We start from the raw sequence: 26,300 nt of genomic DNA, 5'->3' as shown, positions 1-26,300 counted from the left end.
AAGAATCTTAAAGTTTTCATTTTCCCACTTTTCTGAAAGCATAGGACCAGTAGAATAAAAAGAAGGTGTTACTGATTTTTTATTTGTTCAAATGTTTTCCAAAGCAATATTTCGCTAAAAATACACTAAAATTATTGGTAGATACAAACACAGCAAATTTTACAAAACTCCTGCTAAATATAAAAGCTTACCTGTATCGAATTAATAACAAAATTTGTCAATTTTAAATTGCGCCTTTTTGAGAAATAATGAAAAATAGGACGTATGCAGTTTTTGAAAATCTGGGACGTTTTCCTTTCACTTACAGCTTTCAGAATTTGTAAAAGACCCCCCAAAACCATACATCTTCTGAAAACACATGGCCAGTAAAATAAAAAGGTGCTACTGATTTTTAAGGCAGCGCGATATTTGCGCAAATGTTTAATCAAAACTTTTCACTAAAAATACACTAAAAATCATTAATAGTGGATACATACATGGCAAAATGTACAAAATTCCTAGTAAATAGAAAAGTTAAAACTGTATTGAGTTAATAAAAGAACAAATATTGTATATTTTAAATCGCACCTTTTTGTGAAATGGTGAAAACTGAAGGTATGCAAAACTGTAAATAAAAACAATTTACTCTAAAAATCAAACTAGACATTTTCTGAAATTACATGACCTGTAGCGGCAGTACAGGGGGCTGACTGGCGGGAGGGGGGGGTGGGGGAAACATCTGGATCCCCCCCCCCTAAGCCCCATGCAGCACCTGAAGGTCGGCGGGTGCGGCAGAGGAGTGATGCCAGCTTATGATGGTAACTGCGGGGATCTGGTTTGGGGGAATAGGAAAGGAGAGAGGGAAGCTGCGGCATTGGGTGTGGGGGGGTCACATTTGAAGGTTAATGACCAATCAGCATGTTGAACCCGCAGATCAGAGTTATGAGATTGTTCAGCAGGGTATGCTGAACAATTCTGCTATAAGTTTATGGTCATTGAAGGTAACATGGTCTTATAGGAGAGGAAGAAATGAGGTCCGTACACACTTGGCCACCTGCAGGCTCTTGGCAGTGAAAGGGGCAATAGTGTATATACAGTACATTGAGTGTATGGTATTAAAATCAAGGTCCATATAATGATGAATCAGAAGGCTTGCAAATAAATTTTTCTAAAAACATAGTTTAAAGTCAGTTAAGTGATACGTCTCCCTTCAGAAAGCCGATGTGCAATATGTGGGCGCAGCTCTTGCAGTCACATGACTGATTAGGTAAAAAGAAACAAAACAAAAAAAAACACAACCCCACAATGTAAAGAGTGCTGTGCAAGTTAAAACACATGGTTGCCAAAAATCTTTGCAGTCTTTTCAGCCACCACATGACACTTCACTTGAGGCAGCTCAAGGATTGTGATGGATAGTGGAGAGTTTGCGCATTGATCCATTGTTTAGATCTAGGCAGAGCTCATTGAATAAAAACCATAATCTAAGCAACATTATATAAAACAAAACACATAAGCATTGCCTTCGTGGATTTGTTTTTTTTATTTTAATGCATTCATGTGACCACCACCAGAGCTCCACCCATATATTCACAGACAGCACAGCCATACTGTAAGGGAGCATTTTTACTTTTCCTGGAGTTGGGCTGTCAATCTTTGAGTTACTGAACCAGCATAAGCATGCAAAGTCCGAGATAAGTCAAAACTCAAATCTGCATGCTTGCTCAAGGTCAGCGATTTAAAGCAGCGTTTCTCAACTAGAGTGCCATTTGAGCAAGCTCAAAGGGTGCTGCAATTGGGGGGGGGGGGGGGGGGGGAAACAACAAAACAAAATAAAAAAACACCACGGAGAAACGCCTAAGTATTAAGGTTATTGGATCAGCATGACAACCAGACTACTAGCATTTCCAAGACAGGTCAGCTATGGAAGCCTACATGTTACCCTTGATAAGTTTCCTTAAAGCCATCTGACTTAGTAAAAGGAAGGGGACAATGCTGAACCAATAAGGACTCTATTGGTTTGCACACAGCTCATGCTTATACATGAGCAGAAAATGGCAAGGACCCATCAGTTTGCATAATAATAGCCTAAACTGCTTTAGAATCCTGTAGCCCTCAGGGGAATCCAGAATGGGTCTGTGTCTGTCTTGCACAAAGTACACTAGAAGTAGATGGCTTATAACCTACACGAGGCAGACTAACCCTTATACAAGGAAGGCTAATAATAGCAGAAAAAGCAGCATTTAGTATATGAATATTGCATGTACAGGAGAGTTAGAATAAACCTATGATATAAATCTTTATCCCTTCATATTCAAAGTAAGAACAAATGGGAAAGATTGGCTATACAGCTTACCACAATGTTTTCCGCGATAACTTCAGGGTCAACACATACCGACTCCACAAAGAACGTCTTTATATGCAAGGGAAGAAGAGAGACATTTTTAGTTCTTGGCTATTTCAAAGTAAGTCAGACATCACTGTTAGGCCACTTACACACCGACGACCAGATTGGATCCACCTGTCAGGTTTTTCAGGTGGACCTGATCTGACCATCTATTGCGCTATGGAGCGGAGGATGTCAGCAGACATGTGTCCCAACCCCGCCGACATCCAATCCTGTCTGCTAAAGACAGACGGATGGAAACGGACAGGCGGTCCATTACCATCCGACAGCCCCAAAGAGAACAGCAGACTGTCAGAGCGAAGCGGATTTGGACTAGTCATCCCTCTGCTCAGCAGAGAGATCCCCTATTGAGTGGGAGGATCCACTGGCAGACTCCGCCAGTGTAAAAGGGGCCTAAATGTTCATTAAAATCCCACAAGTTCTTTCTAATGCCCATTTGATTTGCATATAAAAAAGACAAACATTTCCAAAGAACTCTTGTGATTAAAAATTTAAGCAGATAGCAAGCGAATACGAATAACCAAATATCAGTAGTTAGCAAGCCTACTGAAAGAAGGCTACCATTTCATACTGTAAACGCAAGTTGCTCAAGAGTCAAGCTAGTTTAATGGCTTTATTTCTTCAGTTACGATTCCAAAACAAAGAAGAGTTCTAAAGTCATGACTTTGAATTTCTGGCAGTGTTTAATTGTGGTCTTTGCTTTTTTGTCCCAAGTGCAACCACTCTCTATCACAGGAACAGAAAGAAAAAAAGAAAGAAAAAAAAAAAAAGAAAAAAAAAAAATGTCCCTAAAACCAGTAAGCAAAATAAAAATCTCCCTAAAATTGGGTCACAGGTAAAAACATAGGCCCAACAGAGTTAAAACTTCAAATCTCAAATGGACCCTTATTTATTCAAAGAACTTAGATTAAAGGAGAAGTACAGACCAAGCTCGTTTGGATGTACTTCTCCTATGGATCACAGGAGTGCAGTTCGTTTTGCACTCCTGTGACCCATTTTCAGCAGAGAGCAGGCTGAAGTCCGCTTTCTGCTGAGGTCACAGAGTCGGTCCAGGCTCAGCATCATCACGACCATAGGAGTCGGGATCCGCCCAGATCCCTGGACTGCCACAGCGAGCCGCAGAGAGCCTGAGCTGGCTGCTTCCGCCCCCACCACAGCCCAGCGCTCCAGTGACCGAGGAGGGAGCAGGGCAGAGAGCTGCTGACAGTTAGCAGCTCTCTGCTCACAGAGCTGTGAGAGCTGGGCGATCAGCGGTGTTCGATCGCTCAGTTCTCAGTGTTACAGGTGTCGGGGTACAGATGCAGCATCAGCGGGGAGTGTAAAAAAAAAATAAAGTTACACCCAGGCACTAAGAAGCCCCCCTCCCCCATGTATGTGTGCACACAAATGTAGACACTCAGTGGTGCCTTAGAGCCTAGGGCCATTATTTATAGCCTACTCTAAAGTGATGACCTGTGGGGAAAATCTCCTATGGAAAATATAGGGTACTGAAGTTCATTGCTGTTTTGCAGGTGCGTGCAATAATAAAGCTTGATATGTTGTTAGAGATTCATTTACTCAGGGAAATGTCATCTTTTAGGTTTTAGCAAAAAATATTGGGTAATGCATTGCGTGTGTGTGTGTGTGTGTGTGTGTGTGTGTGTGTGTGTGTGTGTGTGTGTGTGTGTGTGTGTGTGTGTGTGTGTGTGTGTGTGTGTGTGTGTGTGTGTCTGAAAATATTACAAAAATAAATAAATAATTAAAAAAAAAATAAAAATAATAATAATATAGAACTACCACCATTTCTCAGCTTTCAGAAAATATATAATATTTGGAAGTTTTAAACTAATCTGCAGGCCTAACATTTTCTTCTTTTTTTAAAAACCAAGTAAAAGATGGCTCTGGCAGCAAAAAAGGTTAAAGTGACAAACTGACAAAAAGCACGGCTGAAAAGAGATTTCCTTCTCACTTCTGAGCCCCTAATTGTTAGTACGGGACCCAGGGCTCTGTGCGGCACACTGCCAGCACCAAGACAGATACACATAGATGCGGCCCCACAGCAAAAAGCCCAGTCCAGTGAGTCCGCATATTTGTGTTAGGTCGGTGTGAAGGAGTTAAAAAAAAAAATCTGCCAACGTGTTTCAAACAAGTCTCAAGCAGTACCAAAAATGATAACAGCTGGTTTATAGTGAGAGTAGGCGCACGCATTAGGTATGCAATTGACATTAAAAATGGAGGCGAAGAGGTGCTTTAAAAGACTAAGCCATCCAAAGGCTTTGCAAGTCAACATGAAAGTTTGCTGTACTTAAGTAAAATCACAGCCCATGCGTCCAAGGCCTTGGGATTTAAAAAGTGCAGAATTTTGTAACTAAACTTAACAGATTTGGATTGAGAAGGGGGAGAAACAAATATGAACATAAAATGCAATGCTGCTCTGCTTGCTATGACTATATAAAATCAAGCACAAAGCTAGGATATAAGGAAACAACTCACTTTAAATCCATGCTGATCAGCAAATTTAAGAATGGTCTCTCGCCTCTCCCGTGTTGTGTTTGTTGCATCAAAAACCTGTTAAAAAAAAAAAAAATTATAATAAATATATATATATATATATATATATAATTATAAAATAGTAGAAAAGTCTCACTAAAAAGAACCAAGAAACTAGCTATATACAATCAAAGAACTTCACTTAGACTTCTGTTTGTGTAGCAGCAGGTTTAAAAGAAGTATGGGTTTCCTTGTTTTGCTTACATCTATTCTCTGTGAGCTGCTGACATCTAAAAATGTTTCCAGCCCTCTCAGAAGTGTCCCCATTCTGTAAAAATTTAGCTAAATACCTGTGGGAGGGTCTACAGACTTTCATGCAGTGTAATATAGACAATGGTCTGGCTCTGATATTAAAGTGTAAGAGCACTTTCTTCCCATTTTGGATAGACTAGTAAAGGGTTAGTTTTTATTGCTGTCCATGCCCCTGCTGAGAGAATAACCCTTATATCTGTTCTGTAAACACCATCACAAATGGGGCGCCTGTTCAGATATTCTAATGGTCACTGAAATAGTCACTGGGCACACTGGTTCTGGAGCACTATGCAAAAGAGGGACTCCCCTCAAGAACAGGAAGAGGGGCCAAATTAAAGGGATTCTAAACCTTTATTTTTTTTTTAATTACAAACATGGTATACGTACTTGTCCTGATGCTCCTCTTCTGAGGTCCCCCCCAACTATGATAATTTTAATTAGCTCAGCATGAAAAGAGCTTTCCTGGAGCATTTCAGTTCCTGGTCGTGCAACTAAAGCAATCCACTATGGGTGGCAAGGTCAAAAGATCTCCAGGATACAGTTGGACAGGCACAAGTCAGGAAATGGATACAAAATGCTTCAAAGGCTTTATCAATGCCTAGAAGCACAGTGAAGTCTAATATTAACCACTTCAATACCAGGCACTTAGACACCTTCATGCCCAAGCCAATTTTCAGCTTTCAGCGCTGTCGCAATTTGAATGACAATTGCGCGGTCATACAACACTGTACCCAAACAAGTTTTTTATCATTTTGTTCCCACAAATAGAGCTTCCTTTTGGTGGTATTTGATCACCTCTGCGTTTTTTTTATTTTTTTGCGCAACAAAAAAAAGACCAAAAATTTTGAAAAAAAAAAAGGTTTTTTTTGTTTCTTTTAAAAAATTTTTGTAAATAAGTAAGTTTTCTTCTTCAATGACAGGCACCGATATGGCGGTACTGACGGGCACCGATATGGCGGCACTGACGGGCACCCGTAGGCGGCACTGATGGACAGCACTGAAGGGCACTCGTAGGCAGCACTGATGGGCACTCATAGGTGGCACTGATAGGTGGCACAGATGGGCACTGATGTTACATCTCATAATGGTGCCAGTCAGTGCCCATTTGTGGGCACTGATTGGGCATAATTTGCACATGTGGATGGCCATGAGGTACATACCTGGCCATCCACATGTTGCCCCCTTCCCTGGTGGTCCTGGACAGTATCCATGGGGGGGCTGCACTGATAAACAATCAGTGCAGACCTCCCCTGTCAGGAGAGCCACCGATCGGCTCTCCTCTACTCGCGTCTGTCAGACGCAAGTGAGGAAAAGCCGATCAACGGCTTTACCTGTTGACATCGTGATCAGCCATGATTGGAAACGACTGATCACGTGCTGATCCGGCGGAGGCTGTTTACCAAGATCGGTGTATCAGACTGACACGCCGAACCACCGACCGCCGCGATGCACGCCCCCACAGTCATATGACGCCCAGTCAGGATAACTAAACCACCGCCAGGCCGTCATTTTGCTATAGGCCGGGCGGGAAGTGGTTAAGAAGTGGAAGGTATTTGGTACAACACAGACCCTCCCTGGATCAGGAAGTTGCTTTACTTCACAATTCCTACAGTAAAGCATGGTGGTGGTAATATCCTATTATGGGAGGGTGTTTCTCTGCAGCAGGGACTGGAGCACTTTTCAGAATAGAAGAAAAATGGATGGGGCAAAATACTGTCACATTCTTGAGGAAAATCTACTGCCCTCTGCCAGAAATTTGTCAATGAGAAAGTTTACCTTCCAATATGACAACGACCCAAAGCTCACAGAAAAAATTACCACATAGTGGTTGAAGGAGAAAAATGTGAATATCCTTGCATGGCCTAGTCAGAGCCCAGACCTAAACCCCATTGAAAATCTGTGGAATGACTGGAAGACTGCAGTCCACGAACGGTCACCATCAAATGTAACTGAACTTGAGCAGTTCTGCAAAGAAGAGTGGGCAAATATTGCAAAGTCTAGATTACAGCAATTTTCCCCCCCCCAACTCAGTGATTTGGTTTTTGAATTTGTTTTTCTGACATGTTGGTGTTATACATCTTTCACTTGGATGTTCTGTTATAAGTTGCACAAAGTAAATCCAGCGGGATAAAACAAAAATGGTGTCCGTTTTCATTTCAGGCTGCAAAGCAACAAAAATGTTATTTAAAAAAAAAAAAAAAAAAACAAAAAAAAAAAAACGGGGGGGGGGGGGGGGGGTTTAGGGGTGCGATATCTATACCCACTGTATAATGGGGACACTGGGGGATCCTGGACACAAGTTTTTTTTTTTCCTTAAAGGGATTGTAAGCATTAAGGTGAAAAACTTTTTTTTAATGCAGCAGTGCCCCCGAGCCCCCCTTATACTTACCTGAGCCCTGAAATTTGCGCAATGGAACGAGAACACCAGCTCTGACCGGTGTCTTGTGTTGGATAGATTGATAGCAGTGCAGCCACTGGCTCCCGATGCTGTCAATCAAATCCAATAACGCGGGCGTCGGGGCCGAGTCATACGTTCGGCGGCTGTGGATGCTGAATGATGGACTCGGGAGTGCGCCCGCAAGGTAACCTCCCGGAAGAGTGCCTCTCCTAGGGGTTATCTGATGTGGGGAGGAGCCGCCGGGGGACCCCAGAAGACGAGGTTCGGGGCCACTCTTTGCAAAACGAGCTGCACAGTGGAGGTAAGTATGATATAAAAGGGTTTTATTTTGGCTTCACTTCAAAAATTATACCCCATGTAGCTTTAGTGGCACTTCGAAACCTCCATAGAACGCTATGGCAAAGCTTGCTTGAGGCCCCACCAAAGCCTCCACAAATAGAGCTTTCCTTTGGTGGTATTTGATCACCTCTGAGGTTTTTATTTTTTGCACTATAAACAAAAAAATAGCGACAATTTAAAAAAAAAAAAAAAAAACAACAAATTTTTTACTTTTTGCTATAATAAATATCCCCAAAAAAATATATAAAAAAAAAAACTTTTTTTCCTCAGTTTAGGCCGATACGTATGCTTCTACATATTTTTGGTAAAAATAAAAATAAATAAATTAAAAATCTCAATAAGCGTGTATTGATTGGTTTGCGCAAAAGTTATAGCATCTACAAAATAGGGGAGAGTTTTTTGGCGTTTTTATACATTTTTTTTTTTTTACTAGTAAATGGCGGCGATCAGCGATTTTTATCGTGACTGCGACATTATGGCAGACAGATCGGACACTTTTGGTGCTATTTTGGGACCATTCACATTTATACAGCGATCAGTGCGATTAAAAATGCATTGATTATTGTGTAAATGTGACTGGCAGTAAAGGGGTTAACCACTAGGGGGCGCTGTAGGGGTTAAGCGTGTCCTAGGGAGTGAGTCTAACTGTGGGGGGGATGGGCTATGTGTGACATGACACTGATCACCACTCCTGATTACAGGGAGCTGTGATCAGTGTCACTAGGCAGAACGGGGAAATGCTTGTTTACATCAGCATTTCCCTGTTCTTCCTCTCCGTGAGACGATCGCGAGTATCCCCGCGGACAAAGAGTCCACGATCACACTCGCGGAGCTCGCAGCGCGTGCAAGCCGCTTCTTAAAGGGCAACGTACAGGTACGTTAATATGCCTGTACATGCCCTTCTGCTGACGTATATCGGCAAGTGGTTAAAGCAGTATTAAATCCAAAAGATATTATATCGCAGCTTACCAATTCTTTGATGTGGTGACTTCATTCTCTTTTTTTGCGCCCTTCACTTCGTGATATGGCCCGTAAGCCTGTTTTTCCAACAGAACATGCTCTCTTGAAGATGTAGCAGTTACAACGACGAGCCAAACCATTTACCACTGACAAAAACATGTGGCTGTAACTGCTTATAAAGTGTTAGCTGGAGTTTGGGATCAATTTGTTGTGTACCCAAATCTTTTAGTCTAACCCCTTGCCCCAGACTGACAGACAATTTGGCTTTCCAAAGGTGCCCTGTGCTCCTTCATCCAGAGTGGGGCACATTAATACAGGCAATGCGTTACTGGCCAGATCACCAGGTGAAACCAGAGAAAAAAAAAAGTAAAATTATATACACAGCGCTTCATGTTTGACAGTTGAAGACTTGTATACTTACAGCAACATGCCCTCCTTCCTCTACGAGATACTTCCTGACATCTTCTAAAGCCAATAAGGCACACTGCCTGTAGGACAATACATAAACAAAAAAAAAAACGGGATTTAACCGTTGCTTTTCTCTGAACTTTATAGTGACTGGGTTATCCCAAGTGGATCAGAGCAACACTGAATGAGAACAGAGGTGGCTTTGTGTGTAATCTAGGTCAGAGTACACGGGGCTTGTAGGCTTCACAAGGACAATAACCAGCATTAAAAGTGATTGTAAGGGTTTTTTTTTTTTTTTTTTTTAACAACATATACTTACCTCCACATGCAGCTCGTTTTGCACAGAGTGGCCCGAACCTGCTCTTCTGGGGTCCCCCGGCAGCTCCTCCCCACATCAGATAACCCCCTGGGAGAAGCGCTCTCCCAGGGGATTACCTTACAGGCGCGCTCCCGAGTCCAGCATTCATCGTCCATGGAGGCAGAATGCAGGACTCGGCCCGGCCCCGTGTCATTGGATTTGATTGACAGCAGCGGGAGCCAATGGCTGCGCTGCTATCAATCTATCCAATCAAGAGCCGAGAACCCCAGGCAGAGAGACTGCGCACTGGTCACTGCCAGGTGTTTTTTCCACCTTAATGCATAGGATGCATTAAGGTGAAAAAAAAAAAAAAAAAAAAAAAAAAAAGAAAAAACACATAGGTTTACAAACCCTTTAAAAGAAAACTGATCTCTTTATACAAGAAATTGGATGTAAACCTTCACATATACCCAGTGAACAGCTTCAGATGATACACAGGGATCCATACATAAGTTTTACTGGTATATCTGCGGTCTTCAGCTTGCTACATTCTTTAGAACAGTGGTTCTCAACTCCTGTCCTCAGGGCCCACTAACAGGCCAGGTTTGCAAGATAACTGAATTACATCACAGGTGATATCATTTGCTGCCCAGTGATTGCAGTGTTCTAGTCTGCATCTCCCCAAGGTAATACATAAAATCTGGCCTGTTAGTGGGCCCTAAGACCGGAGTTGAGAACCACTGCTTTAGAAAGTGCACATTGTGTTAGAATTGTTTCTTCCTGCCCAGCCCTAGGAGTGACATCTTGACATACACTGACAGCTGATTGGGGAAAAGGCACACACATTCCACAAAAGGCAGAGGAAGGAAGGAATGTGCTGTGAATAGACCAGCTCTCTGCTAATCTATAGCACCCACCTGGACACAAATTTCAGGTTGGTTTTATCTCGGTTGTAGGAAAGCTTGTCAGAAGTTATGCTGAGAACAGAAAAACTGAGCAGTAAAAATAGGAAAATGGTGAAAGAAACTGCGCTAAAAACCCAATGTAAATAGAATACTGTGAAAAGCAGCAATCCTCACAAAAACATCAATTGTAAACAAGCATAAGAAAAATAAGAGGTTGCGCTAATGCTAATAAAACATAGTGAATAATTTACAATGAAGAAAAATTCATATGGTGATCATAAATAAATCAATGTGCAGAACTTAGTGATAAAAAAGAAAAGTCCATAAAATGAAACATCAATTAAGTGTTATAAAAAATCCATAAAGTAAAACATCAGTAAAGTGTTATGAAACGTCCAAATCACCAACAATAGGTAAAAAAAAAAAAAAAATCCAAGTGATAAAAAATGGAGATCTGTGACAGCAGGGAAGGGTCCACCACCAGATATGGAAGGGGTTGCTCCTTACCAGAAGGCCATGACCCCCCACTACAGAGGATCACAGCAAACAGAGATCTTTAAAGCCAAAATGGGAATTATCAGCAGTGTCCACCAGAGGTCATCTCGTCAGCAGCCACTCCAACGACCCGGGGCATAGATAAGTATTCCCCCTAAAGCTGTCCAGGAGTAAACAGGTTGCTGCAGGGGTAGACTTGGATTTGGACGTTTCATAACACTTTACTGATGTTTTACTTTATGGATTTTTTATAACACTTAATTGATGTTTCATTTTATGGACTTTTCTTTTTTATCACTAAGTTCTGCACATTGATTTATTTATGATCACCATATGAATTTTTCTTCATTGTAAATTATTCACTATGTTTTATTAGCATTAGCGCAACCTCTTATTTTTCTTATTCTTGAGCAGTAAAAAGACTTAGGGCTTTGGAGAGAGATAAGAAAAAAAAAAAAAAACACTAAAGATTATGTGCTTAGGTCAAATTTCATGAATCAGGTGGACATCCACTTTAACTTTAGTACCATACTGAACTGAATCAATTGTTAAACAGCTGAAAAAAATCCAGCGACTGCTACCCCAATACAACAACCTACAATGTCACATCCTTAAGGGGGTCGCTGGGGGCAGTCCCCCTGTCAGAACGCAATAGCTTAGCAGAAGAGATCGCTGTACTAACATCGCATAGTTAGTACAGTGACTCCTCCCGAACTCTCCGTGTTTTTTTCCTCTTTCGGTCAGCCCACTGAAATAGGTTAAGAATCTGTATCTCTATTTTTTTTTGTACTAGGCAAAAAAAAAAAAAAAAAAAAAAAAAAAGAAGGAGTAGTCCTTTTAAAAATTGATACAATCTTTTGTTGAATCATTTCAGATTGTGAGCCAAGTCATTTCCAGGCATTCTTTACCCCCCCCCCAGAATAAGATATCTGTGCTTGAGTTCCCAGGTATAGCAGCCTCCTACCCTAGCCATTAAGAGAACTGCCTAGATACCTTTCCATATCAATAACTACATTTCCCAAATATAGAATAACTAAAAAAAAAAAAAAAAAAAAAAAAGGAAGAAGAAGGAGGAGATTAAAAATGTGGGTATATTTGGTTATACTGCTACTTTCAGGAGATAGCAGCTTTAAGAAATTTACATTTGAAGCTAGTGTCAGAGGCCTGAATATCCATCTAGTAAAACTTAGTAAATTGAAGAATAGGTGGCAGCCTTGACAAATCTGAGAAACCGATATCTGATGCTGAAAAGCCTGGAAAACAGTAACTGATCTAGTGGAGTACAGGCAGGACTTTGCCTGTACTCCACATACTACTTCTCTTCTGCATTAATGCTTCTTACCAACCTTCCTGCGTTGTACAATAAGCTGCACATGCGCAAGCTCATAGCACAATTTCTGCAATGCCCAGATGAAGGACACCACAGCACTGGGAGGTGAACATCATTCTACTTTCAGTCTATATGCTTGAAAGACAAGACAAAGCCACTTGGCAACAGTGGTAGGAGACACAGGCTGTGCTCTACATGACCCTGGCAAAATGACAAAGAATGTCTGAAGGAAGCTGAAGCTGTGAGGTACACTCAGACAGCATGTACCACATCAAGACAATGGAGGGAAATCCCCTTTGGACATCATGGAGCAGGACATAGAAAATGGAGAATAAAAGTCCTAGTTAGGGTGAAAGGAAGAAACTACCTTCAGAGGAAAAGAGGCCTTGGACCTCAATGCAACCTTGTCGCTGCTGTGCCACAAAAAATGTGTTCGGTACAGGTTAAGATGCCAACTCAAACCAGCCTTGCAGAGGTGATAGCATCAAGAAAGGCAACCCTGTAAGAATAGACAAAGGAATTTCCCTGATAGCTTCAAAGGGCGGGTTTTGAAGAACCAACAGAACCAGGTTGGGATCCAACATGGTCACTGGGAGGAGTACAGGGAAATGTGTGAAGCACCCAGTATGAAGGCCCCCCACTAAGGAGTGAGAGGCAAGGGGGTCTTTGGAGAAGACTAGAAAAAAAGGACAGAATTCATCCCAAGGAGTACTTTCTGGAATTACATTTCCTTGCCTCAGACCATGATGATAATCTTGTGGGAGAGGGTTCAACCATGACCCTGGACTTAAAGTGCTCTGCAGCAAACGCATACGTTACACACAGGCTGTGTCCTCCATGGCAATCTTGAGAAATTTCTGTGCACAAGGGACAAGGCCAAAACACAATATTGGATGCCCATGGTGTTCAGGACCTCCAGACAGCACTGCATTAAAAGACAGGCATGATGGACATCACCACATAGGCAAAGGAATACTTCCAAAAATTACTGCCTGAACACAGTTTGCTGTGCCATCCAAAAATACCAGCCAAAGCTCTATCATACAAAGAAGCAACCATATCTGAACGTTATCCATGAACGCCACAATCTCCTCTAGGCCAAGGCTAAATTTAAAAATTGTCAGTTACAAGGAGAAAAACTGTTCTGTGGTCAGACAAATCCAAAATTTGGCATTTTTGACAACCATGGACGCCACGTCTTCTGGACGAAAGAGTAGAGGGGCCTTTCGGATTGTTGCCAGCGTTCAGAGTCTGCATCTCTGATCATATGTGGGTGCATTAATGCATACAGAATGGGCAGCTTGCACATCTGGAAAGGCACTACCAATGCTGAAATATATATCCAGGTTTTAGAGCAGCATATGCTCCCATCCAGACAATGTATTTTTCAGGGAAGGCCTTGCACTTTTCAGCAGAACAATGCTAAATCGCATCTATGACAACAGCAAGGCTTCGCAGTAGGGGAGTTCAGGTACTTAACTAGCTTGCCTCTGTATTCCAGACCTTTCACCTATTGAAAATTTGTCATATTTTTTGTTTCTAGATGTGCCAAAGAAGATTCAGGACTGTTCAACAGTCAGAATGCTATATTATGGAAGAATGGGACAACATTTCTCTCCCAAAAAAAAGGGGAGGAGGGGGAAGATGAAGGTTTTTAACAGGACTCTTTCCAATACAGAGCATAGTCTTTCAAAATCGATTTTGAGTGCACAGACCTGCCCAATCATTTATGTAGAACATTTCTAAAACCACACAAGAAATTGAAATTCACCAGTATAAAGAATCAATGTATTTGTATTCAGCATTATAGAGAAAAAAAGTATGACACCATCATTAGACTTTCAAATTTCTAATCAAGCTTTCCCAATTCCATAGTAGTTTGTGGTTGGTAAACATCCATAGGTGGTTTTAAAAATGATATATTGGGTTGCAATGGTTCACCTCTTGCTGCAAAATACTGGTTTCCAGGTTGTCTCTGGCTTTAGTCATTTCAGAGTTGACAGAAAATAAACATGCAGCAAGAGATTACATAGTAGGTGAGGTTGAAAAAAAGACACAAGTGCAACCTATGTGTGTGATTATATGTCAGTATTACATTGTATATCCCTGTATGTTGTGGATGTTCAGGTACTTATCTAATAGTTTTTTTAAACTAATCGGTGCCCTCCGTTGAAACCACCGCCTGTGGAAGGGAATTCCACATCCTTGCCGCTCTTATGCCCCGTACACACGGTCGGATTTTCTGATGGAAAATGTGTGATAGGACCTTGTTGTCGGAAATTCCGACCGCGTGCAGGCTCCATCACACATTTTCCATCGGATTTTCCGACACACAAAGTTTGAAAGCAGGATATAAAATTTTCCGACAACAAAATCCGTTGTCGGAATTTCCGATCGTGTGTACACAAATCCGACGGACAAAGTGCCACGCATGCTCAGAATAAATAAAGAGATGAAAGCTATTGGCCACTGCCCCGTTTATAGTCCCGACGTACGTGTTTTACGTCACCGCGTTTAGAACGATCGGATTTTCCGACAACTTTGTGTGACCGAGTGTATGCAAGACAAGTTTGAGCCAACATCCGTCGGAAAAAATTCTAGGATTTTGTCGGAATGTCCGAAAAAAAGTCTGACCATGTGTACAGGGCATTACAGTAAAGAACCCTCTACGTAGTTTAAGGTTAAACCTCTTTTCTTCTAATTTTAATGAGTGGCCACGTGTCTTGTTAAACTCCCTTCCGCGAAAAAGTTTTATCCCTATTGTGGGGTCACCAGTACGGTATTTATAAATTGAAGTCATATCCCCCCTCAAGTGTCTCCTCTCCAGAGAGAATAAGTTCAGTGCGCAAAACCTTTCCTCAAAACTAATATCCTCCAGACCCTTTATTAGCTTAGTTGTCCTTCTTTGTACTCACTTAATTTCCAGTACATCCTTCCTGAGGACTGGTGCCCAGAACTGGACAGCATACTCTAGGTGCGGCCGGACCAGAGTCTTGTAGAGCAGGAGAATTATCGTTTTATCTCTGGAGTTGATTCCCTTTTTAATGCATGCCAATATTCTGTTTGCTTTGTTAGCAGCAGCTTGGCATTGCATGCCATTGCTGAGCCTATCATCTACTAGGACCCCTGGTCCTTTTCCATCCTAGAGTCCCCCAGAGGTTCTCCCCCCCAGTATATAGATTGCATTCATATTTTTGCCACCCAAATGCATTATTTTACATTTTTCTACATTAAACCTCATTTGCCATGTATTTGCCCACCCCATTAATTTGTTCAGATCTTTTTGTAAGGTTTCCACATGCTGTGGAGAGGTTATTGCCCTGCTTATTATTATTATTTTTTATTATTATACAGTATTTATATAGCGCCAACAGTTTACGTAGCGCTTTACAACTTGAGGGTAGACAGTACAAATACAATACAATTTGATACAGTAGGAATCAGAGGGCCCTGCTCCTTAGAGCTTACAATCTAAGAGGGAAGGTCAAGAGATACAAGAGGTAATAACTGTGGGTGATGTGCTGATTGAGAAGATAAATGTACAGTTGTTAGGTGGGGGCCAGATAGGCTTCTCTGAAGAGATGAGTTTTCAGGGATCGTCTGAAAGTGGATAAAGTAGGAGAAAATCGGACGGATTGGGGTAGAGCATTCCAGAGGATGGGGGAGGCTCTGGAGAAGTCCTGGAGGCGAGCATGGGATGAGGTGACAAGGGAGTTTGAGAGCAGGAGGTCTTGGGAGGAGCGAAGAGAACGATTAGGTTGGTATTTTGTGACTAGGTTAGAGATGTAGCTAGGGGCCAGGTTGTGGATGGCTTTGTAAGTTATAGTTAATATCTTGAATTTAATTCGGTGACTGAGTGGCAGCCAATGGAGGGATTGGCAGAGGGGTGTAGCAGACGCTGAGCGGTTTGTGTGGTGGATGAGCCTGGCTGCAGCGTTCATGATGGACTGAAGTGGGGATAGCCTATTTAGAGGTAAACCAATGAGGAGGGAGTTGCAGTAGTCAAGGCGGGAGATGACCAGGGAGTGGATTAGAAGCTTTGTGGTGTCATTGGTTAGGAAGGGGCGTATCTTGGAGATGTTGCGAAGACAGAGGCGGCAAGCTTTGGATAGTGATAGAATGTGGGGTCGAAAGGTTAGTTCAGAGTCCAGGATTACACCTAGGACCTTGGCGTGGGGAGATGGGTTGATAGTTGAGCCGTTGATCTTGACAGGGAGATCAGGGGAAGTGGCACCTGAGGGAGGAAATATCATGAGCTCGGTTTTGGATAGGTTGAGTTTGAAAAAGTGATGTGACATCCAGGCTGATATGTCTGCTAGTAAGTTGGTAATGCGTGAGGAGACAGATGGAGAGAGCTGGGGGGTGGAGAGATAGATTTGGGTGTCATCAGCGTAGAGATGATATTTAAAGCCGTGGGAGGCAATCAACTGACCCAAGGAGGTGGTGTAGATTGAGAAAAGGAGAGGTCCGAGAACAGAACCTTGGGGGACCCCAACGGAAAAAGGAAGAGGAGAGGAGGAAGTAGAGTTGTAAGTGACACTGAAGGAGCGGTGGGATAGGTAGGATGAGAACCAGCGAAGAGTACAGTCACGGAGACCAAAGGAGTGGAGTTTTTTGGAGGAGGAGGGGGTGGTCCACTGTGTCAAAGGCAGCAGAGAGATCCAGGAGAAGTAGTACAGAATAGTGTCCATTGGCTTTAGCCATTAGTAGGTCATTTGAGAGTTTAAGGAGAGCAGTTTCCGTGGAGTGTTGAGGGCGAAAACCGGACTGAAGGGGATCAAGAAGTTTATTCATGGTCAGATGGTCGCTTAGTTGGTTGTAGACCAGTCTTTCAAGAAGTTTGGAGGAGAAGGAGAGTAAGGAGATGGGACGTAAGTTGTTGAGACTGGTGGGATCCAGTGAGGGCTTTTTTAGTATGGGGGTGACTAGCGCATGTTTTAGAGAGTTTGGGAAGATGCCACAAGAGAGGGAGAGGTTGAAAATGTGAGTTAGAGAGCGTAGAATCGAGTCAGAGGGTGAGCGTAGCATTTGCGAGGGAACAGGATCCAGGGGGCAAGTGGTTAGATGAGTGCTAGATAAAAGTTTAGCAACCTCAGTAGTAGTAGCAGGGTTGAATGAGGGAAGTAATGATTGTATCTGTGGACATGGGGTGTTGCATGGGGGAGGTTTTTGCGCATTGGCGATCTCCTCGTGAATTGTATCAATCTTAGTTTTGAAGTGATTGGCAATCTCCTGGGCAGTGAGTGAGTTGGTGGGTGGAGGCAGTGGAGGACAGAGTAGAGTGTTGAAGATAGAGAAGAGTTGACGTGGACTGGATGAGAAGGTGTTGATGAGTGTGATAAAGTAGGTCTGTTTGGCAGTGTGAAGGCAGGAGTAGTATTTCAGGAGGGCAGATTTATATTGTGTGAAGTCTTCCTGGCTCTTAGTCTTATGCCACAGGCGCTCAAGAGCGCGGCTACGTTTTCTGAGACTTCTGGTGTCATCTGTTTGCCAGGGTTGTAGCAGTCGGGGCCTAATCCTGCGTGTAGTGAGGGGGGCTTAGTTTAGTATCGTCCACAAATACAGAGATTGAACTGTTTACCCCATCCTCCAGGTCGTTTATGAACAAAATAGGACTGGTCCCAGCACAGAACCCTGGAGGACCCCACTACCCACCTCTGACCATTCGGAGTAATCCCCATTCATCACCACCCTCTGAACTTGCCCTTGTAGCCAGTTTTCAATCCATGTACTCACCCTATGGTCCATGCCAACTGACCTTACTTTGTACAGTAAACGTTTATGGGGAACTGTGTCAAATGTGAGTTGCAGATGTCACAGTAGAGACAGTTTTTCCAATTTGCATACTTGTTCCAGAGACATAGAAAGCAAGAAAGTCAGTTCTACAGGCAGGCAATTAGAAATTCAGAAGATCAACAAAGGGCGCCCCAGGTTTCTCTTATAACAAGCTTGTTTTAAAATATGGGCCCTGAAATATTTTAGCATTATCTGTCTGCTGATGTAACATAATCACAAATTATATTTCTTTATACCATAAACTGATCATAATACTCACTTCCTTATCTTCTGTCCCTCTTCATTGTTTGGAAGGAAAAATTCAAAAGAACTGAAACTCTTCACAAGATCCCTGCGGTACTGACCGACATTGAACACTGGAATTAAAAAAAAAAAAAAAAATGTAATCAAGCAATTCTTTTACTATTCAGTCAAACATATTAAACACTTTCCTAGTCGTATAGTAGAGGACAAAGGCTCTTTAAAGTGTTACTAAGTCCAGGACCCTGCATTCACTATATCTGGTCTCCCACAGTACACAGAACATGGAAATGCAATTGTTTTAGTAAATAAAAAGTGCTAAATACCTTTTCTAATCAGCAGTATATAGCAGTCTTAGGACTTCTATCAGTGTTAGGTTAAAGCTTGTAGGAGTTTTCAGGACTGTGGTTTTAACAGCCAAGCCATGGAACACTGGTCCTTGAGACAGAAGGACCAAGAGATCCAGATTTATGGAGTCTCTGCCAAGAGTCCAAGTATGTCTCAGTACCACATCTTCCTGGGCCAATTCAATAAGATAAGAATCACTGAATGCCCTCCATCTCGAAAGGTAGGAAAGGGAGAATGTAGGAGAGCTGAAAAGCACAGATCAAGCTGAACCAGTCCCACAGTCTCACACAAGCATCCCACTGCTAAGGCCAGAGGGTCCCTGGACTGGGTGACAAAATTATCTTTTTTTTTTTTTTTTTTTAATCTGGACACCAGAAGATCCACATCTAGTATCCACCTCTTGTGGGCAAAGGGGTCTGAAAGAGCTCTGGATGGAGAGCCCATACCCCAAATCAAGATGCTGATGACTGAAAACATCCACCTGTAAATTTTCTGAAAGGGCCAAGAAGGTTGAGAAGTTTGACAGACTTCCAAAAGTGAGGCATCCCATCATCAGGATAAGGTCTTGGGACCAGTTTGGTGGGCCATATTATTTATGAAAATACATTGATATCTTGGACTTGGCATTGAAAGACTAAAGACAAAAAGGAAACTTCATGTCAGGAGTAGAACTCCTGCTGGTAGGTGTGAGCCCTCTTTCTGGGGAAGGAGCATTCTTACCCCTGGTGATCTCCTTGGTGTATTTAAGTAGGAGCAAAACAGATATCCACCTTCAAAAGGGTAGAACGCTGAAAGTATCTTGCATGGGAGCACAGCTGACCAGCATTTAAAGTGGAAGTCCACTACTATCCAAGCTTAAAACTGCCCCCACATCCCCTTCTAAATCCTACTCCAACTACCCTGTAGAAAGAGGATGCTTATACTTGCATATTCTCTGAGCGAACCGGTCATGTAATCAGCTTCCTGTCAGCAGCTTAGAGGGGAGAGATATCCTACAATGGGGGCCCCATAATAGGTCTATGGGGGGCATCTCCGCTCAGGCATTGCAGCCATTGTCACATTGGCATCTTCCTTCTACAGGGCAGTTTGAATAGGATCTAGAAGGGGGGAGCAGATTTAAGCTTAGTTCATGTGGATAGTTTCATCCTGGAGATTTGGAGAAGTGCATCTGCAAGGCCATAGCTAAAAAAGGTCTAACAGACTGTGAACTAAAGTTTTCCATCTTGCTGAGGAATCCACGGCTGCATGAGCAATCCAAAAGCTGCATGAGGAGCTGCAGCAGGAGAGAAAGCACGAGAGATATAGAGGGCAAGATTCATCTAAGGCACATAGCCTTGTAATGCAGAACATACATACCTGCACTTATGGCCACATCCTTTGTAGAGCCCCAAAGTCCAGGTAAAAGCCATAACGCAGTTCCTGCAGCCACTTTCAGCTAAGCCCTCATCCGTAGCTCACTGAGGCCAGTCATCATAAAGATGGACCAGCATTGAAGGTGAACTATGGTGTGACCAAGTGCGACTTTGGAAACTGAGGTAATTTCCCATTATACAGCTCTCCGAGCGAATGTACACCCTGCATTACATGGCTGCTTTCAGTATTAACTGATCAAAAAAAGATTAACAAAAAACACACCACATACATGGGAAGTGTTAGGATACCTGACTGCATACTTGCTCAATGGATTAATTAACTGATGAAGCATTTATAAACTCCCTTCAAAACACTCAAATCTGATTTTATACATTTAATCTGCATTCCCCTAACTCCCAAGATCCCTGAAGACAGAAGAAATTGCTATTACTGCTATATGTACATTGCTGTGAAGTTAACAAGGTGCCTCATTTGTCAATGCGACTATTTTTTTTTTTTTACACTGCCTGTATACATCAGGTAATAGCCACTCCGCATTAAACTAATTTTTCAAGTAACGCTTCTGGATAAAAAGGGATAGTCTCAGTGGATGCTACAGACAGCTCACAGTAGTCTTATCTCAGGCACTAACAAATGACGTCCAATGTCCCAAGGTAAGCAGCCAGCCGTAGTTTTTTGTTTTAACTTATGCATGAAGCAGAATCTGGCAAACAAAATTACAAATCTAGATGTTACCCTTACCCTAAGATCGCCACGTGTACAGGATTTTTTATGTTGTATTACCCAATTTACAAAGTGTACAACTTTATAGAAATCGAGTTGCTGAGATAAAACATGACAAAAAGGCCTGTAATAAAGATAAACATTCCACTGTATTCCAAAGATCATGCAAGCTCAGATCTTCTGCTTTCTCAAAATACATAAACAGATAACTATCAGAATAAGGCAAAGAACAATGTACAAAGTGAAGCAACTCCAAAAAAAATTTGGATGGCAAGTTGCACATAACCTCTGCCCTTTGCACTGCCTCATTAACCTTTTGGCTGGTCTACACAGACTGTGCGTTTTCTTTCCTGCAGCCACGGGTTGCAGGAAAGAAATTTGCACGATTTCCCCCATCAGCACAGATAGCACTGACAGGGGAATCCCTTCTGCCGAGCTATTGTCATCCCCGCCAGAAGGCCACGATTATCGTTCGCGGCTATAGTAGCTGCTTGCGATATTTGAAAGTGAATCCGCCAGGCTGGCTGTACCCAAATTGATCGATTAACTTGGTACATTCAACATGCCCATTAATGGTTCAAATGTTCAGAAACCAGCCGAGATTCAAACCATGTATGGCTGGCCTAAGGCAAAAATCATATTTGTTGGTGCACCATGCTTGTTTACTTTCAATGCTAGGTATTTGATGTTGCAGCCACCCAATTATCCAACCCAACTCTGTGCTTCTCCCTGTTCTGCTGCTTGTTTCACGAGCAAGTGTGTGCTTGATTCACCTCCTTTATTCTATGAATGAACCGAGAGTCGCTCAGACCTTAGTTCTTAAGGTGAAAAAACACCTGGCAGTGATCAGCCCCCCCCCGTTTTACTTACCTGAGCACCGTATTTCTCTTGGCGAGGACGCGCTTTCTCCAGGGGGTCCCGTCTCTTAATTGGATAGATTGATAGCAGCGCAGCCATTGACTCCTGCTGCTGTCAATCAAATCCAATGACGCGGGCGCCGGGGCCAAGTACAGCATTCGGGGCTATGGACGCAAATGCTGGACTTGGGAGCGTACACGCAAGGTAACCCCCCCCAGGAGAGCGCTTCTCCTAGGGGGTTATCTGATGTGGGGGGGGGGGGGGGGGGAGCCACGAGAGCCACCCGGGGGACCCCAGAAATAGACGATCGGGGCCAGTCTGTACAAAACGAGCTGCACAGTGGAGGCAAGTATGATTTTTTTTTTTTTTTTTTTTTTTTAATAAACTTCCACTCGGATCGATCCTTGTCACTTTTAGACCCCTTTCATGCTGAGGCGCTTCTAAGGCCAGCTTCACACTGAGCTCGTTTTAGCGGCACTTTAGCGCTGTTTAAGCAGCACTTTTCGGCCGCTAGCCCGTCCGCCACTTCTAAAGCACTTTTCAGGCTCCCATACCTTCCCAAAGATGCTGCTTGCAGGACTTTTCCCAACATCCCGCAAGAGCGCCGCCCCAGTGTGAAAAGTCACACTGAAATGGGAGGCGGTTTTCAGGCGTTTAGATGCTATTTCTAGTGCTAAGGCCACTTTCACACTCACACACGCACATAGCGCCTCTCCTATCACTTCACTCCAGTGTGAAAGCACCAGGGCTTTCACACTGGAGCAATGCGCTGGCAGGACACTTTAAAAAAAAAAAAGTCAGCGTATCTTCGAGGTGCTTTAGGAGCGGTGTTATACACCGCTCCTAAAGCACCCCTGCCCATTTAAATCAATGGGCAGAGGCGCTTTTAACCCTTTTTTGGCCACTAGTGGGAGTTAAAAGCGCCCCACTAGCACCCAAAAAGTGACGCTAAAAATAGCGGTGCTTTAACGCCCACACCCGGGCACAGTGTGAAAGTGCCCTAAGGCTACTTTCATACTGAAGCGTTTTACAGGCGTTTTTTTGTGCTAAAAATAGCGCCTGAAAAGCACCTATAAACTGCCTCTTCTGCAGCCCTAGTGTGAAAGCCCAAGTGCTTTCACACAGTGGGAGTGCGCATGCAGGACACGAAAAAAAAAAAAAAAAAAGACCTGCAAGCAGCATCTTTGGGGCGGTGCGAGAGCGGTGTATACCGCCCCTGCCATTGAAATCAATGGGCACTGCTGCCAAAGCGCCTGCAAAGCACTTTCGTCAGCGGCCCTTTTTGGCCGCTTTTAACCCTTTCCTCGGCCGCTAGTAGGGATTTAAATCGCCCCGCTAGCGACCAAAAAGCGCTGCTATAACAGGGCTAATGGGCTTTCACACTGGGACAGCAAGGGAGCTGTTTTTAAAGGTGCTATTTTTTAAGGCGCTATTTTTAGCCCAAAAGCGCCTGAAGAACGCCCAGTGTGAAAGGGGTCTAAGTGAGCTGAACTAAAAGCACAAAATTGTATCCCCAAATCAACCAAACTACCAATTCACTTCCCCACAAGTAATGTAGATGAATATAGAGGAAGACCTGTACATAGTTCAAATCAAGACAGCAGCCTAGGTGACAACCTCTTCTCCTTCCTCCCTTAGGGCCCTTTCACACTGGTTTTTCGATCAGGTCCGCCTGTCAATTTTTCAGGCGGACCTGATCGGACGCTCCATTCAGCGCTATGGAGCGGCGGATGTCAGCAGTGACGTGTTCGCTGATATCTGATCCGTGAAATCCAGGACAGATGGAAACCCTATTTTCCATCCGTCTGGAAAAACGGATGAAAACGGATAGGCGGTACGTTGTAATCCGTTCTCCATAGAGGACAGCAGGGTTTTGACAGGTCCATCTCCACACAGTGAGGGGAGACGGACCTGCCATCCACCTGCTCAGCGGATCGATCCCTGCTAAGCGGAGTCTGTACACGGACAAGCCCGTGTGAATGGACCCTTACAGTTTTCCAAAGTCAGCAGACACTTAAGATATAGCATGTGTAGCACGAATGACCATGTGGGTTTAGGAGAATTAATGTACACATTTCAACATTTCTTCTGTATCCAATTACACTGTACTTGTACTAGGTTTGAGAGTAGCTTTTCACTGGAAAATTTGCAATGCAAATACACAATCTTCAACAAAAATCTGGTTAATACCTACCTTTGGTTGGTACCCCAATCCAGTTCAAGTAGCGGGTCAGTTTCTTGGAGATATAAGTCTTGCCCCGTGCAGGGAGACCAACCATCACAATGACCGTAGGACAATTGGTCATGCATACTGCAATAAATAAAAAAATAGATTTTAGGGTAAAAGACAAAAATGCATATGAAAAACTAAGTTAAAACATTAAAACGAATGTCAAAAAGTCAAAGTGCTTTTTTTCATTATTTTTATTAGAAAGACATTTTTGTTTCCAAAGAGAAAGACCGGTTCGTTGCCTGTTTCAGTCTCCTTCCTAACATTATAATTTTACTACCTAAAACCTATACCAAGCAGGCACTTCTGGTTTGACAACCAGTTTTTTCGTCAAGACAGAGGAGTTGCAATGGGGGCTAAGTATGCCCCGAGCATGGCCAATCTTTTTTATGGCCAAGTGGGAGGAGGATGTCATCTATGCCCAGGATAGAACTCAATTAGTCTTGTGGGCAAGGTATATTGACGACATCCTCGTCCTATGGGATGGCGATAGCTCAGAATTACAGGCATTTATTGCATCCTTAAATGTCAATCATAGGGGGATACACTTAAGTTACGAGACAATCCGAGATTAACTTTCTGGATCTTAAGATCGCTGTCAAAAGGGGATAGATTGGATATGTCAACTTTCTTCAAGCCCACTGACAGGAACTCATATTCCTGTGGATAGTTGCCACTATGGTCCCTGGCTTAAGCCGGTTCCAAAGAGCCAATATATGAGGCGTAAAAGGAATTTCTCAGATCCAGATGAATTTCTTGCACAGGCCGAGATCCTAACAAGTAGGTTTTTGGAAAAGGGCTATACCAGTGAGTCTGACTACTACATTGGAATCTGTGAAAGTTATGAATAGAGAAGACTTGCGCCTTGATAGGCCACCAGGTACACATGGGTCTTTTCCCTCAGGCGGTTTCCTTTCGTGACCACCTATTTGCAACATAGGAGTATTAAGCAAATCTTTAAGCCTTTTCTCTCTCATATATTTTTGTATAAATAATTTCTAGGCATTGGGATATTGTGAACAACGATAGAGTACTGAAGGCAGTGTTACCTGATAAACCACAGATGGCGTTTTAAAGGGGATTTCTCGTTAAGGAATAGAGTGGCCCCCCAATATCTTGAACCCCCCCAGAATAAAATTTGTTTCTTTAATCAACTAACTGGTTTCTACCAATATAAGAGGTGTAGGGTGTGTTCTCTGAGCAGTTGTGCTCATAGAAGAACTACTAGCTTTGTTTCCACCAGCACTCAGATGCAACATACGATTAAACCGTTTATTACCTGTTCAACAGTGGGGGTGGTTTATTTATGGCAGTGCCCATGTGTTTTCAATATTTAGGGGAGGACCAAAGGTCCCCTACAGGTTCATCTTAATGAACACATCACTAATATTATAACTGGATTTAGGAACCACTCCGTGTCTAAGCATTATTTGTACATAATAAATGATCCTTCCAAAACCCTTTTTTTGGGCATAGATGAATTCAGTCCCAACTGGAGGGGTAGTTCACTAGTGAGGGAAATATCTAAGTTGGAAATGTCCTGGATCCATAAGCTCAAGACCTATGAGCTATAGACGTTAATTTAAATGCCTTTATAAATAATTCTTAATGGCCACTAGTGTAAACTTGATCTGAGTCACATGTGTGGGTCCAATTATAAGAATTTATTTTAAAAGTTAATACATAATTTTTAATAATACGTCTTTTTATTTATTTATAATATATCAATAAATTTTAGTATATTTGTGAAATTTGATTATTAATAGCCATGAAGGTTACTGGTTCTAGTATTAATTATTCATTCATTTAGCACTATTCTGAGTAGTATAGTTATTTATAAATAATTTTGGGCATGTGGTGGGATATTTAATTTATTTTATTTACTCTACACTAGCGGTATGTAGAGTAGATTATGATTTTTTTTTAATTAAAATTGGTAATATATAAAATTTTAAAGATTTAGGGTATATAAAGTATATAACTCACATATTTATCGATCTATATGGTGAATCACAGTCCTCTATAATTAATATTAAGGTTTATTCACTTGTACAACTCACTTGTTAATCTGTGACTGGCCTAACGAAATGAAGTGGGTTTTTTTTATTAGGTTATGCTTTTATGTTTTTTGGCACTTTGATTTATAGGGAGGTTTTTGGTGGATAGATGTCACCATTGCCTTTTATTTAGTGATTTGTAGATTTATATTCACAAAATGCACCTGTGATGCCCTTTCCAGTTGTGAGGGAAAGGCGTTTGTGGTTCAGCACACGACTCAGAAAGAGGTATTGCACCAATACGCTGCCTGTCCCCCCCCCCCCCCCTGACGTCACGTTGACATCACCATGCTGTCTTACTAGGAGGACAGGTGTTTGTTGCAAGCCGGCCAGCTCTATTATGGCGATTTTAAACCTACTTAGGTAAGCGCAGTGCT

General features: G+C 42.5%; 1 protein-coding gene across 1 annotated transcript in view; it reads right to left on the bottom strand.

Moving 5' to 3' along the window:
- Window positions 1–26,300, bottom strand: part of LOC141103186 (6-phosphofructo-2-kinase/fructose-2,6-bisphosphatase 4-like) — a gene marked incomplete at its 3' end in the record, with an annotated part of 92,736 nt that overhangs the window by 54,729 nt on the left and 11,707 nt on the right. Inside the window, 5 exon segments of the mRNA XM_073592515.1 lie at window positions 2,333–2,389; window positions 4,856–4,930; window positions 9,283–9,349; window positions 18,353–18,449; window positions 23,831–23,947. Of these exon segments, the coding sequence (XP_073448616.1) occupies window positions 2,333–2,389; window positions 4,856–4,930; window positions 9,283–9,349; window positions 18,353–18,449; window positions 23,831–23,947 (413 nt within the window).

Source organism: Aquarana catesbeiana, linkage group LG07, assembly GCF_042186555.1.
Source record: "Aquarana catesbeiana isolate 2022-GZ linkage group LG07, ASM4218655v1, whole genome shotgun sequence".
In the NCBI taxonomy this organism is placed as follows: domain Eukaryota; kingdom Metazoa; phylum Chordata; class Amphibia; order Anura; family Ranidae; genus Aquarana; species Aquarana catesbeiana.
Note: the sequence above shows the minus strand (reverse complement) of the source record. Positions and strands in the feature narration are given on the sequence as shown.